The sequence below is a fragment of the Natator depressus genome, chromosome 3 (genome assembly GCF_965152275.1).
Source record: "Natator depressus isolate rNatDep1 chromosome 3, rNatDep2.hap1, whole genome shotgun sequence".
NCBI classification, from domain to species: Eukaryota; Metazoa; Chordata; order Testudines; family Cheloniidae; genus Natator; species Natator depressus.
Window position 1 is genome coordinate 111498725 of NC_134236.1, and position 15040 is coordinate 111513764.

The window sequence follows — 15040 nt, forward strand, 5'->3', positions numbered from 1 at the left end:
CTAGTGATGGAGATTCCACAACCTCCCTAGGCAATTTATTCCAGTGCTTGCTTAACCACCTTGACCATTAGGAAGTTTTTGCTAATGTCCAACCTAACCTCCCTTGCTGCAATTTAAGCCCATTGCTTCCTGTCCTATCCTCAGAGGTTAAGAATAACAATTCTTCTTCCTCCTCCTTGTAACAACCTTTTTATGTACTTGAAAACGATTATCATGTGTCGTCCCCCCCCCCCCAGTCTTCTCTTCTCCAGACTAAACAAACCCAATTTTTTCAATCTTCCCTCATAGGTCATGTTTTCTAGACCTTTAATAATTTTTGTTGCTCTTCTCTGGATTTTCTCCAATTTGTCCACATCTTTCCTGAAATGTGGTGCCCAGAACTGGACTCTGATACTCCAGTTGAGGCCTAATCAGTAGAGTGGAAGAATTACTTTTGTGTTTTGCTTACAACACTCCTACTAATACATCCCAGAATGACGTTCACTTTTTTTGCGACAGCATTACACTCATATTTAGCTTGTGGTCCACTATGACCCCCAGATCCCTTTCCACAGTACTCCTTCCTAGGCAGTCATTTCCCATTTTGTATGTGTGCAGCTGATTGTTCCTTCCTAAATGGAGTACTTCACATTTGTCCTGATTGAATTTCATCCTATTTACTTCAGACCATTTCTCCAGTTTGTCCAGATCATTTGGAATTTTAATCCTATCCTTCAAAGCACTTGCAACCCCTCCCAGCTTGGTAAGATCTGAAAACTTTATAAGTGTACTCTCTTTGTTATTATCTAAATCACTGCTGAAGATATTGAACAGAACTAGACCCAGAACTGATTTTTGCGGTACCCCACTGTGAAGCACTGATAACTACTGTCTGGGAATGGTTTTCCAACCAGTTATGCACCCACCTTATAGTAACTCCATCTAGATATTTCCCTAGTTTGTGTATGAGAAGGTCATGCAAGACTGTATCAAAAGCTTTACTGAAGTCAAGATATACCACGTCTACCGTTTCCCCACATCCACAAGGCTTGTTACGCTTTCTTTGAAAGGGTATCTGGTTGGTTTGACACGATTTGTTCTTGACAAATCCATGCTGACTGTTACTTATCACCTTATTAACTTGTAGATGTTTGCAAATTGATTGCTTAATTATTTGCTCCATTATCTTTCTGGGTATAGAAGTTAAGCTGACTGGTCTGTAATTCCCCGGGTTGTCCTTACTTCCCTTTTTATAGATTGATACTGTATTTTCCCTTTTCCAGTTTTCTGGAATTCTGTATTCCATGACTTCCTGTATTGCATGTTCCCACCAGGGTACCAACGTTCACATGCTACCAGACAACAGCACAGTGGTTTCTTTTCATTTAGCAAGTTTTAGGAAACCCACGTCAGAGCATTGCACCCATGTGATCATAAAAAAATTGAAAGTTACATTTGAGGAAAAAATGCAGTCTGTCAGTCTTGCAAATTCTCAGGACAAAGAGTTGTCTCAGGACAACTGGTGCACAGGGGCAAAGTCATGAAGAGAAGAACCTCCCTGTTTCAGGTGCTGTCCAGCTGTGTCACCAGTGAGCAGAAGGGGTTAACTGCATAAATAGAACTACTTGCCTGCTCTTGTAACTTCACAAAACTCTAATTTTTTTCCTACAGGTCTCCGTACGTTAAACTTGCAGGGAGATATGCCTTCTTGATTCTCTGCAGAGACCACAGTCCCTGTATTGTTTTCTCCCTTTTAAGAATGCGAAAAGGTTTTGGGAAAGTATCAGTGGGGCCAGAAGGCTGATCCTGATTCTCCCACATGTGCTGTTCAGACTGTGGTTTTACTTGAGCAGAACATTGAAGTAGAAATCTGCCATGCAGATCTGAAGATTACGAATATATCCATGATATATTATCATCCTTGGTCTCCCACTTCAGACATCCCACTTCTTTGAACTGCCTACATAACATGTCTGTATCTTTGACAGTATTTGGCTGGCTAATATCCAGTAATGTTTTTTATTTCTGCACAACTCCTTTATTTAATTTTCAGCTGCTTTTAAATAGAAACCAAAACAAGAAATGAATAATCTGCTTGCCATGTCACAGATGAAGTGCTCTTCAACGCTGAAAATCTTTTGCTGCTGCTTAAATTTAAAACTATCCTCTTCCCTTTTTATTCCATTTGAAATCTGAAGGTTCTTAAAGCACTTTGCCTGCCTCTCTAGCTTTTCAGTCTTGTCAGTTTTACTTGTGTCAGCTTGTCAGTTTCATTTTTTATTAAGTATGCAGCAAGTGTGTTTCAAGTTTAAATTTTTAATGGGAGGGTGGGGGTGGAAATTCACAAGAGCAAAAGATTGCATGATAAATGCTGCCAAAATACATAAAGTGAGTTGTGGTCGCTAAAGGACTGGGGCAAAGGATATGGCATCCAGAAACAGATAAAGCTATATGTATATAAAATCCTTCAGCTACATTTAATTTGTTTAGTATTTCATCAACTCTTCTTGTTTTGGTTTTAATCTCCTTAATTTAGTGCCAAATTGCTAAAATTATTATAAATGCTGTAGATATTGATAAAATGATCATAAACACCAAGTGATGAAAAACAGTTAAAATGATGTAGTTAGTGTTAAATGTGGCAGAAACAGAAAAAGGATATGGTGAACAAGTATATGTAAAGTAGTAAGAAAAGATTCAAGCAACTGAGCAGAAATAAAAATGGTTTTTGTTTGTTTCCAAAGACTTCCAATGCAATCCGTCTATCTGTTATTGCCAGATTGCCCTAAAATAAACAAACAAACATTCTGGTTGTAAGCACGGGCAATAGCTCTTTCTTTTTCTTTTTTCTTTTTCTTTTTCTTTTTTTTTTTTTTTACTAGCTTTCCTGTTAGTGTCCTGGTGAAGTCTACATTCATATCGGACCTATTGGAGCATAAGCTTCCGTGGGTGAATACACACTTGGTCATTTATCAGGTCATTTTTAGCCTAGATTGCATATGTTTCTCATTGGAGCATTAAAGATTGAGGTCAGAATTGAGTTACTGATTATTTTTTAAAAATATAGTTATGTTTGGCTTGAACTCTTGTTGACATAATCTGACACACACACTGTTTGGAGAAAGCACATTAGTGAAGAGACACCCTTTGAAAAAAATGCAGTTGTGCCTTATGATACAGTGTGAAGTTTTAAGTTGGCAGTAAGTGGAGATGAAACAGCTGCTGAAATAGAATGTGTTTCTTCAAATGATTCTTGAGAACTCTGTGGGATAGAAGTAGTAAGGAACATGCTACCCACTGTTTAACTCATTCTTAGGAAACTTTAAAATATTTGCATAGCTGATAGAAAGTGAAGAGCTAGGCCTCAGATGGGAAGGAACAAATGTTGTTTGTCTATTTTAGAACTATCCACTAATCTTTCACTATAGAAAAATGTTCTTCGTATTGCAACAATGACATTAACACAAATCTCTTGTCACTTGCTATACGCTGTGGTATATTTTTTGAAGACATATAGTAAAGCATCTAATAAAAGTCTCATTTCATCAAGTGATTACTAGTAATCAGCTTGATGATGTAAAAACACAATAAACTACAAGAAAGCAAACCATTTTTCCATATATTTTCTCAGAAGAGACATTGGTTCTAGACAAATTGTCATTAAAACAGCATTCACCATATACTGAACAGATGCTGTACAAAACTGGTATTTTTCATTAATTGCAATGTTGTTAAGTTTAGAGGGATACCACCAGTATCTCAAGTCAATTAGATATTGAGTCATCTTGTGGATCTTAGTCTTGTTTCAGAAAACAATAAGTGTAATCATTTGTAAATCATATTGCTCTGAGAGGATATTTTGACAATGGATAAATTATAAAATGAATAGAGATCAAAATGACAGTCTGTTTGTTAAGCAGATCATCAGCATGTATTATACTTTAACGGTGACTCAGGCCCAGATGTCTGTATCTTTGTAAACTATTGTGTTACATTTATACACACAAATTCCCTTTGAATACTGTGGCAAAATTCACAGTGACTTTATTGGAAACAGGAGTGGTCCTGAAGATTTGTTTTTGTTTTTGAAAACAAAATTACAAAACAACAACATACCTTAGAGCCAAATGATTCAAAATGCCTTTTAGTATGTTGAGTGAAAAATAACTATGTTGTACCATCTTTTTAATAAAATATCTTGAGTGACTCTGATAATCATAAAAGTGAGAGACTTGCTAGAGCCAGGTATGATCTAAACAGTCTTCTCCTTGCAGGTCTGTGAGCGCATTTCCATTCTATTTTTCAGCATCTGTAGTGTATTATATTCTACTGTATTTCTTTCACAGACAGCCATTTCCACTTGTTATTTTGTCTGTCATAAAAGAACTAAAAACCACTAAGCCCTAAACTGAGCCCCTAAATTTCATTTTCAGTTGTCCTTAAAGTTGTATTTGAATGCTGTGCAGTGAAAGGAGCAAATCTGTTATTGTTAGTGTTTGTCCATTGAGAGACAGAAAACTTTTGCTAATTATCACTTGTTAACTAAGTTCCCAATACAACTTAACAATGATTAATTTAAATTTTCAACACCTTCTGTGTTCTGAAGATATTTTTTTTCTATTAAGAAATATTGAAGCAGTCAGGGAATTTGCAAGTCTGGCAGCCTTTTAGCTGATGACTGGCATTTCTAGCATTTGTACAATATTATGCTCATATATTTTTCGTGGACCTTTATTCTCTTCAGTGAATATAGCTACAGGCTTTCAATTAAAACCTCTTCTCTTTCAGGTTCCTGTAGTAGTGAAAAATGAAAACTGGTTTGACCTTTTTTCAGCAAATGAACACTTACTTGGTAGTGAGGTATGTAGTAAATGTGATAGCTCATGTCATGTTAAGGACTGATCCCTCAACATTAGTGGTGTAAATAGACCATCAACAGGAGAAATTAAGTATAGTAAATCCTGTCAGTGGGGTGGGAGGTGGGGGGAAATGACAGACAGTCTCATATCAGGATCAAACAGGTTTAATAATGAAGGATTACCATTCTTAAAAACTGAACAAATAAATACAGAGAAGTGAAAGGCTGACCAACCGAAATGGGCTTTTTAAAGTAACAGTGCAGGTTATGAATAAGTTTTGTTAATACTTGCATGGAAAATTAATGTATATTAATGCTAAAAGGAAACTATTATTTACAAAAGGAAGTAAAGATCCTTAACTTTAGGGTAAATTCACCCCCACAAAAGAAGTATGGAATCTAAAAGTTCAGAAAAACCTTTTATCATCTTAGTTTACAATATTCACTATATAGAAAAGAGGCCAAGTGTAGGAATGCATTTAGGTACTGTTTAGTATGAGCCTACCAAGTCTGTGTGTCAGACTGTAAATGTAAGGAAAGGACATGCTCTTTAAAGAGCAGAGTATAGCAACATGATTATTTTGGAAAATATTTAGAAGATGTTTTAAAATGAGTTAATTTTTTTTACATTATAATATAAGTATAAACAATATCCATTACAGGAACCAATATAATTTTTCATATTTTATAGCTAACGTTGTGCGGGAAGTGGAGGAGAATGGGAATGAATCTCTTAAAATGTATGATTTCAAAATAAATTACGTCTTTCATTTTTTCTGTGGTAAAACAGGGCAAAATACAAATACCGAGGCTTCAAATATAGAAGAAGCTCTATGGCTTAATGGCTCTTATATCAAGGCCTGTTTTTGAAGCACAGTTTGAAATAAGTATATGGGGTGAAATGGTTTCAGATCCTAGCAAACAGTTATTACCATATATTATCTGGGATGCCTCACTTCCTTAAAAAGAACACAGAAGTGAATCAGCAGGGAAAACTGCCAAACAATAATCTCTCCTTTTGTAAAGGGATGATAGTGTTATATTTTTATTTTTAGAGAACAGGTACGAATTTTGGATTTTGATTAGAGATGGGTTTGAACTGTAGCCTCAGATCCAAACACTCCTGAACCTCCAGCTTTGAAATTTGGATCTAAATATTAACTTTTTCAGAGTTAGGGTGCTTGATTGTTATAAGATGATGCTTGAGCTGTGAAGTTGAATCTGGAACTGGACCATGGGATTTTGGTTGAGCCTCTCTCTAATTGGGAAGTGGGAACCCCAAAACAAAAGCTACTAACTTTAAATTGGTTAAGGATTGAAATATTAATACAAATGGAAATGTGTACATAGTAAATAATTTAAATATTACATATTTCATTTATTACTCTGCACATTGATCAACATCTCTTTAGGGCAAGGAAACTATCTTATAAAAGAGCCAACTTTAATATATGGATATTCCTGTTGAGCTGCTTATATAGTGTATTTGAGTAAAATAAATTAAAAAGAGGGTTTAGCTTCCCAAGTCACTTAACCAGTTAACCTTAAAACACATAAAAATAGACATATGTCTTGCATAATAAGGAAAAACTTCCTTACCACTAAAGGTCAAGTGTATATTTTTGATCATTAGTGCACTGTATAATCCATTATCTGCTCATCAATCAGTCAGCATCCAGATTTCCGAAAAGTTCTCAGGCCACTTCTCCTGTGATTAGTGCCAGTTCTTGTAGCTCTCATGTGTTTGGTTAATCATGGTTGGTTAGTGAAGAGTGTATTCTATTTCTTGGTAGAATGTTTGATTATAGAAATATTCTTTTCTTTAAAAAATAAAAAATGCAGCAAATACTAAATGTAAAAAATGTGACTGCATTATAATTAATGCATCCTCTTAAGGCATGTTTACGCTTCCCGCTGGATCGGCGGGCAGCGATCGACCCCTGAGCGCTCTCCCATCGACTCCTGTACTCCAGCGCCGTGAGAGGCACAGGTGGAGTCGACGGGGGAGTGGCAGCAGTCGACTCACTAAGTTGATCTAAGTACATCGACTTCAGCTATGTTATGCACGTAGTTGAAGTTGCATAACTCAGATCGATCCCCTCCTCTAGTGTAGACCAGGGCTTAGACATCATATGTACAAAGTAAGAGTAGTTTCTTGTTTGCACTCGTATCATTTAGACCCTGCCAGCTTCACTTGGCAGGTCTCCCACCCATACCATTCATGAAACAACACTATTGTGGCACGAGATGTGCTGTGGATGGCATGCATTAATTAATACAATGTCTATTAGCAGTTCCCATTTTCATAAAGCTTTGTAGATATCCACATATAGCTAAATGTCACATATTACGGATGACTTCTAAGGAATATTTGTGCTGATAAAAGCAAACTTGCAATAAATTAATTTTAATGCACTCTTCTGTGAGATTTGCTTTCTAGTTAGCATTTGGAATTGTTTTGCATTTTCTGACTAATATAATTTAACTTCATTTGATTTTTTTTTTCCTAAAATGTGCAATGTGAAAAACTGAAAACTTTTATTAAAAAAAAAATTTCTGTGATTTCAGCTGATGAGATGGATAATAAGTGAAATTTGTGCAGTCTGGAGGATATATAATGTGAATGTTTTAACTAATGAGGGTAAAACCAACACCAATGAAACACCTCTATTCTCTTGGAAGCCATGGGAGCATATATATGCCTTATGCAAAGCTATTAAGGGACACATGCCACTGTATAATAGTTATGGAAAATATGTGGTGAAACTTTACTGGATGGTAAGTGACTACTTTCAGTTATATAAAATGTTATATCTGTGTGTTTATGCATTTAATATGAATATAATGTACTATAATTATCAGGATAAATATTTTGCTTTTTTGAAAAAAAATATGTTTTGTAGTGGTAAAATTGTTAAACTATCAAGATGAAAATGAATATTTCTTGTTATACTTGTACAAATTAAGAGTTATAAAATCCTAGATCATGAGCCAGATGTGCAGTAATTGTTTAGAAGAACGCTACCTGGAGTATTTTATTGCTTGTTAGGAAATTATATTTATCTAGGCACTACTGAAAAATAAATAATATGTGCAGTTTGTGTATACAGTAGAGATATAGTGTGTAGATAATGTTGCTTCTATTTAAAGAGCTTTTCATATGCTTAGAACTTTCTAACCCTTTTTGCTTTCAAACTGAAAATTTTGGATTTACTCAGACTTAGGTGGGAATTTGAGGAAAAGTGATTGTCATACATTTCTACCACTCTTTCTGTAGTAGTGAATTATTATTATTATTTTTACATTGTTTAAGTTATCCATTTTGAACAGCACTAGTACCTTAGCAGTTTGGAGTAGAAACTTGAAATTGGCAGAACCTACTTTGACAGGCTTTAATTCCTTTGTTGCAGCTGTACCTTCCAATGGTGTGGATGAAACTTTATTTTGATTTTGCTGAGTTATTTGAGGTTTTTTTTCAAAATGGATTTAACACACGTACACTTCTTTTTTTTTTTTTTTTTTTTTTTTAACAACTGAGAACAGTTTGGAGATCCATTGTTTTAATAAAAACAAAAAACAACAAACAAAACCCACACAACATCTTAGCATCACACATGAATATGAACAAAGTAAGTGGCAATTCTCATTCAGCACAAGAAGTGGTAACTGGAGTTTTTAAGGAAGTATTTAAATCTATGGAAAAAAACAAGGAGTACTTGTGGCACCTCAGAGACTGACAAATTTATTGGGCATAAGCTTTCGTGGGCTAAAACCCACTTCATCGGATGCATGCAGTGGAAAACACAGTAGGAAGATATATATATATATATATATATACACACATGAAAAAATGGGTGTTGCCATACCAACTGTAACGAGAGTAATCAATTAAGATGGGCTATTATCAGCAGGAGAAAAAAAACTTTTGTAGTGATGATCATGATGGCCCATTTCAAACAGTCGACAAGAAGGTGTGAGTAACAGTAGGGGGAAAAAATTAGTCTGGGGAAATAGTTTTTACTTTGTTGTGTGTTTGCTGGTCAACCTGAAGCAAATACTCACCAGCAACCACACACCACACAACAGAATCACTAACCCAGTAACCTATCCTTGCAACAAAGCCCGTTGCCAACTCTGTCCACATATCTATTCAAGGGACACCATCATAGGACTTAATCACATCAGCCACACTATCAGAGGCTCGTTCACCTGCATATCTACCTATGTGATATGTGCCAACAATGCCCCTCTGCCATGTACATTGGCCAAAATGGACAATCTCTACGCAAAAGAATAACTGGACACAAATCAGACGTCAAGAATTATAACATTCAAAAACCAGTCGGAGAACACTTCAATCTCTCTGGTCACCCAATTTCAAACCTAAAAGTCGCAATTCTCCAACAAAAAAACTTCAAAAACAGATTCCAACAAGATACTGGAGAATTGGAATTAATTTGCAAACTGGATACCATTAAATTAGGCTTGAATAAAGACTGGGAGTGGATGGGTCATTACACAAAGTAAAAACTATTTCCCCATGCTAATTTTTACTGTATTATATTTTAAAATTAGCCATTTGCACACACAAAGAAAATGAAACAACAACAACACACACACGACTGTTTAAAGCAAAATAAATAACAACTGACCAAAACTATGTACACCTTTTTTCCTAGCTGATTGAGCACATATTTCCATTCCAGTCAAATAAAAATTCAATCAAATACATACAATCTGAAAATTCAAAAATATTTTAAAGCTGGGTTTTTTTGGGTGGGGGATGGTGGAGGTCACTCTGTTGTGCACCCACATGAGCCACAGTCTTTGTTAAAGTAACAAAAGCAATTAGGATCTTAACTAAACCAATGGCTAATTAATGCAAAAAAAGCACAAAATAAATAAAGCACTGCTAATAAAGTACAAAACCAGAAGTTGACAGGCATCAGAAATCAGAATGTAAATACAAGTAATTTCTTAGGGTATGTCTACACTACGAAATTAGGTCAAATTTATAGAAGTCGGTTTTGTAGAAAGCATTTGTATGCAGTTGATTGTGTGTGTCCCCACACAAATGCTCTAAGTGCATGTAGTCGGCGGAATGTGTCCACAGTACCGAGGCAATCGTCGACTTCCGGAGTGTTGCACTGTGGGTGGCTATCCCACAGTTCCCGCAGTCTCCGCCGCCCATTTGAATTCTGGGTAGAAATCCCAGTGCCTGATGGGGCTAAAACATTGTCGCGGGTGGTTCTGGGTACATATCGTCAGGCCCCCGTTCCCTCCTTCCCTCCGTGAAAGCAAGGGCAGACAATTGTTTTGCGCCTTTTTTCTTGAGTTACCTGTGCAGACGCCATACCACGGGAAGCATAGAGCCCGCTCAGCTAACCGTCACCATATGTCTCCTGGGTGCTGGCAGACGTGGTACTGCATTGCTACACAGCAGCAGTTTATTGCCTTTTGGCAGCAGACAGTGCAGTATGACTGATAGCCGTCATCGACGTAGTCCTGGGTGCTCTTTTAACCAGGCGCCTGGGCAAACATGGGAGTGACTCAGCCAGGTCATTTCTCTTGTTTCTTCTCGTGGTGATTCAGTCCCGCACTGTCTTTTAATCTCCAGCTAGCAGAAGATGATGGGTAGTCGTCATACTGCACCGTCTTCGGCCAAGCACCCAGGTGTTCACGATGGCTAGCAGTCGTACTGCACAGTCTGCTGCCAGCAAGATGTATAAAGATAGATGAAGAGGCTCAAAACAAGAAATAGACCAGATTTGTTTTGTATTCATTTTCTCCTCCCTCCCTCCCTCTGTGAAATCAACGGCCTGCTAAACCCAGTTTTGATTTCTATCCTTGAGTTTTTGAGTTCTATCTTTGAGGGGGCCATTCAGTTTCTCGCAAAGCCACCCCCTTTGATGATTTTAATTCCCTGTAAGCCAATCCTGTAACCCATGTCGTCAGTCGCCCCTCCCTCCGTCAGGGCAACGGCAGACAATCGTTCCGCGCCTTTTTTCTGTGCAGACGCCATACCACGGCAAGCATGGAGCCCGCTCAGATCACTTTGGCAATTAGGAGCACATTAAACACCACACACATTATCCAGCAGTATATGCAGCACCAGAACCTGGCAAAGCGTTACTGGGCGAGTAGGTGACATCAGCGTGGTGACATGAGTGATGAGGACATGGACACAGACTTCTCTCAAAGCATGGGCCCTGGCAATATGGGCATCATGGTGCTAAGGGGGCAGGTTCATGTGGTGGAACGCTGATTCTGGGCTCGGGAAACAAGCACAGACTGGTGGGACCACTTAGTGTTGCAGGTCTGGGACGATTCCCAGTGGTTGCAAAACTTTCGCATGCGTAAGGGCACTTTCATGGAACTTTGTGACTTGCTTTCCCCTGCCCTGAGGCGCAAGAATACCAAGATGAGAGCAGACCTCACAGTTGAGAAGCTAGAGGCAGTAGCCCTCTGGAAGCTTGCAATGCCAGACAGCTGCCAGTCAGTCGGGAATCAATTTGGAGTGGGCAAATCTACTGTGGGGGCTGCTGTGATGCAAGTAGCCCACGCAATCAAAGATCTGCTGATATCAAGAGTAGTGACCCTGGGAAATGTGCAGGTCATAGTGGATGGCTTTGCTGCAGTGGGATTCCCTAACTGTGGTAGGGCCATAGACGGAACCCATATCCCTATCTTGGCACCGGAGCACCAAGCAGGCAAGTACATAAACCGCAAGGGGTACTTTTCAATAGTGCTGCAAGCACTGGTGGATCACAAGGGACGTTTCACCAACATCAACGTGGGATGGCCGTAAAGGTACATGACGCTCGCATCTTCAGGAACTCTGGTCTGTTTCAAAAGCTGCAGGAAGGGACTTTATTCCCAGACCAGAAAATAACCTTTGGGGATGTTGAAATGCCTATAGTTATCCTTGGGGACCCAGCCTACCCCTTAATGCCATGGCTCATGAAGCCGTACACAGGCAGCCTAGACAGTAGTCAGGAGCTGTTCAGCTACAGGCTGAGCAAGTGCAGAATGGTGGTAGAATGTGCATTTGGACATTTAAAAGCACACTGGCACAGTTTACTGACTTGGTGAGACCTCAGCGAAACCAATATTCCCACTGTTATTACTGCTTGCTGTGCGCTCCAGAATATCTGTGAGAGTAAGGGGGAGACGTTTATGGCGGGGTGGGAGGTTGAGGCAAATCGCCTGGCTGCTGGTTACGCACCGCCAGACACCAGGGTGGTTAGAAGAGCACAGGAGGGTGCAGTGTGCATCAGAGAAGCTTTGAAAATCAGTTTCATGACTGGCCAGGCTACGGTGTGAAAGTTCTGTTTGTTTCTCCTGGATGAAACGCCCCCGCCCCTTGGTTCACTCTACTTCCCTGTAAGCTAACCATCCTCCCCTCCTCCCTTTGATCAGCACTTGCAGAGGCAATAAACTCATTGTTGCTTCATATTCATGCATTCTTTATTCATTCATCACACAAATAGGAGGATAACTACCAAGGTAGCCCAGGAGGCATGGTGGAGGAGAGAAGCACCAGGAGGAGTGGTGGAGGAGGGAAGGACAAGGCCACACAGCACTTTAAAAGTTTAAAACTTTAAAACTTATTGAATGCCAGCCTTCTGTTGCTTGGGCAACCCTCTGGGGTGGAGTGGCTGGGTGGCCCCCCCACCGCGTTCTTGGGCGTCTGGGTGAGGAGGCTATGGAACTTGGGGAGGAGGGTGGTTGGTTACAAAGGGCTATAGCGGCAGTCTGTGCTCCTTCTGCCTTTCCTGCACCTCAACCATACGCTGGAGCATATTGGTTTGATCCTCCAGCAGCCTCAGCATTGAATCCTGCCTCCTCTCATCACGCTGCCGCCACCTTTCAGCCTTAGCCCTCTCTTCAGCCCGCCACCTCTCCTCCCGGTCATTTTGTGCTTTCCTGCACTCTGACGTCTGCCTCCACGCATTCGTCTGTGCTCTGTCAGTGTGGGAGGACAGCATGAGCTCAGAGAACATTTCATCATGAGTGCGGTTTTTTCGCCTTCTAATCTTCGCTAGCCTCTGGGAAGGAGAAGATCCTGTGATCCTTGAAACACATGCAGCTGGTGGAGAGAAAAAAAGGGACAGTGGTATTTAAAAAGACATTTTATAGAACAATGGGTACACTCTTTCACGGTAAACCTTGCTGTTAACATTACATACATAGCACATGTGCTTTCATTCCAAGGTCGCCTTTTGCCCCCCCCCAGCACGTGGCTAGCCCCGCCCCCCTCCACCCTCCCCGTGGCTAACAGCGAGGAACATTTCTGTTTAGCCACAGGCAAACAGCCCAGCAGGAATGGGCACTTCTGAGTGACCACTTAAGAAAAGCACCCTATTTCAACCAGGTGATCATGAATGATATCACTCTCCTGAGGATAACACAGAGAGATAAAGAACGGATGTTGTTTGAATGCCAGCAAACATACACTGCAATGCTTTATTCTACAATGATTCCCAAGTACGTGCTACTGGCCTGGAGTGGTAAAGTGTCCTACCTTGGTGGATGGAATAAGGCTGCCCTCCCTAGAAACCTTTTGCAAAGGCTTTGGGAGTATAGCCAGGAGAACCATGAGTGCCAGGGCAAATTAATCATTAAACATGCTTGCTTTTAAACCGTGTATAGTATTTTAAAAAGTATACTCACCAGAGGCCCCTTCTCCGCCTGGCGGGTCCGGGAGGCAGCCTTGGGTGGGTTCGGGGGGTACTGGCTCCAGGTCCAGGGTGAGAAACAGTTCCTGGCTGTTGGGAAAAATGGTTTCTCCGCTTGCTTGCTGTGAGCTATCTACAACCTCATCATCATCATCATCATCTTCCTCGTTCCCAAAACCTGCTTCCATGTTGCCTCCATCTCCATTGAAGGAGTCAAACAACACGGCTGGGGTAGTGGTGGCTGAACTCCCTAAAATGGCATGCAGTTCATCATAGAAGCGGCATGTTTGGGGCTCGGACCCGGAGCGGCCATTTGCCTCTCTGGTTTTCTGGTAGGCTTGCCTCAGTTCCTTAAGTTTCACGCGGCATTGCTTTGGGTCCCTATTATGGCCTCTGTCCTCCATGCCCTGGGAGATTTTGACAAATGTTTTGGCATTTCGAAAACTGGAATGTAGTTCTGATAGCACGGATTCCTCTCCCCATACAGCGATCAGATTTCGTACCTCCCATTCGGTCCATGCTGGAGCTCTTTTGCGATTCTGGGACTCCATCATGGTCACCTCTGCTGATGAGCTCTGCATGGTCACCTGCGGCTTGCCACGCTGGCCAAACAGGAAATTGAAATTCAAAAGTTCGCGGGCCTTTTCCTGTCTACCTGGCCAGTGCATCTGAGTTGAGAGTCCTGTCCAGAGTGGTCACAATGGAGCACTGTGGGATAGCCAATATCATCTAATTGCGTCCACAGTACCCCAAATTTGACCCACCAAGGCCGACTTCAGCGCTAATCCCCTTGTCGGGGGTGGAGTAAGGAAATCGATTTTAAGAGCCCTTTAAGTCAAAAAAAGGGCTTTGTCTTGTGGGTGGGTGCAGGGTTAAATCGATTAAGCGCTGCTAAATTCGACCTCAACTCCTAGTGTAGACCAGGGCTTAAACATACAATATGACTGCTTGCAGCCGGTAAAAGCCGCTCGGGCAGGGGGGGTCTTGGCTCTGGAGCTGGCAGAGCCCTTGGGGAGCAGCGTCCGCAGGAGGGAGGGCCCAGGAGCCCAGGCCAGAGCGGGTCAATCTGGGTCACTGTGTGGAGCCCAGGTACTTACACCCGCACTGGGCAGCATGCCCCAGTGGGTGGGAACACGGGCTGAGGGCTGCTCTCAAACTCCCTGGCTCCCCGCCTGTGCTTACTTCTGAGCTGTTGCTGACAGTAGCACTGCCTTCAGAGCTGGGCGCCCAGCCAGCAGCCGCTGCTCTCCAGGCGCCCAGCTCTGAAGGCAGCGCCGCTGCCAGCAACAGCACAGAGATAACTGTGGCAATGCCATACCATGCCACTCTTACTTCTGCGTGACATTTGACCTTTACACTGGGAGGGGTGGCAACTGGGGGACTAAGGCAAATTTTGAGGTGGCTGTAGTCTCCGCAAGTCCCTGCACGCAACCCTGCATGCCTTTTCCGTATCTCAAAACCAGGCAAAATATTGTCCTCAGAAGCAGGGACAGCAGAATGGTGGAACACTACAGCAGCCAAAGAA

General features: G+C 40.9%; 1 protein-coding gene across 1 annotated transcript in view; it reads left to right on the top strand.

Moving 5' to 3' along the window:
• ADGB (androglobin) overlaps positions 1 to 15040 on the top strand; it is a 231146-nt gene that overhangs the window by 33277 nt on the left and 182829 nt on the right. The window contains exons 4-5 of the mRNA XM_074948571.1: positions 4768 to 4839; positions 7406 to 7615. Of these exons, the coding sequence (XP_074804672.1) occupies positions 4768 to 4839; positions 7406 to 7615 (282 nt within the window). The remainder of the gene's footprint in view (positions 1 to 4767; positions 4840 to 7405; positions 7616 to 15040) is intronic.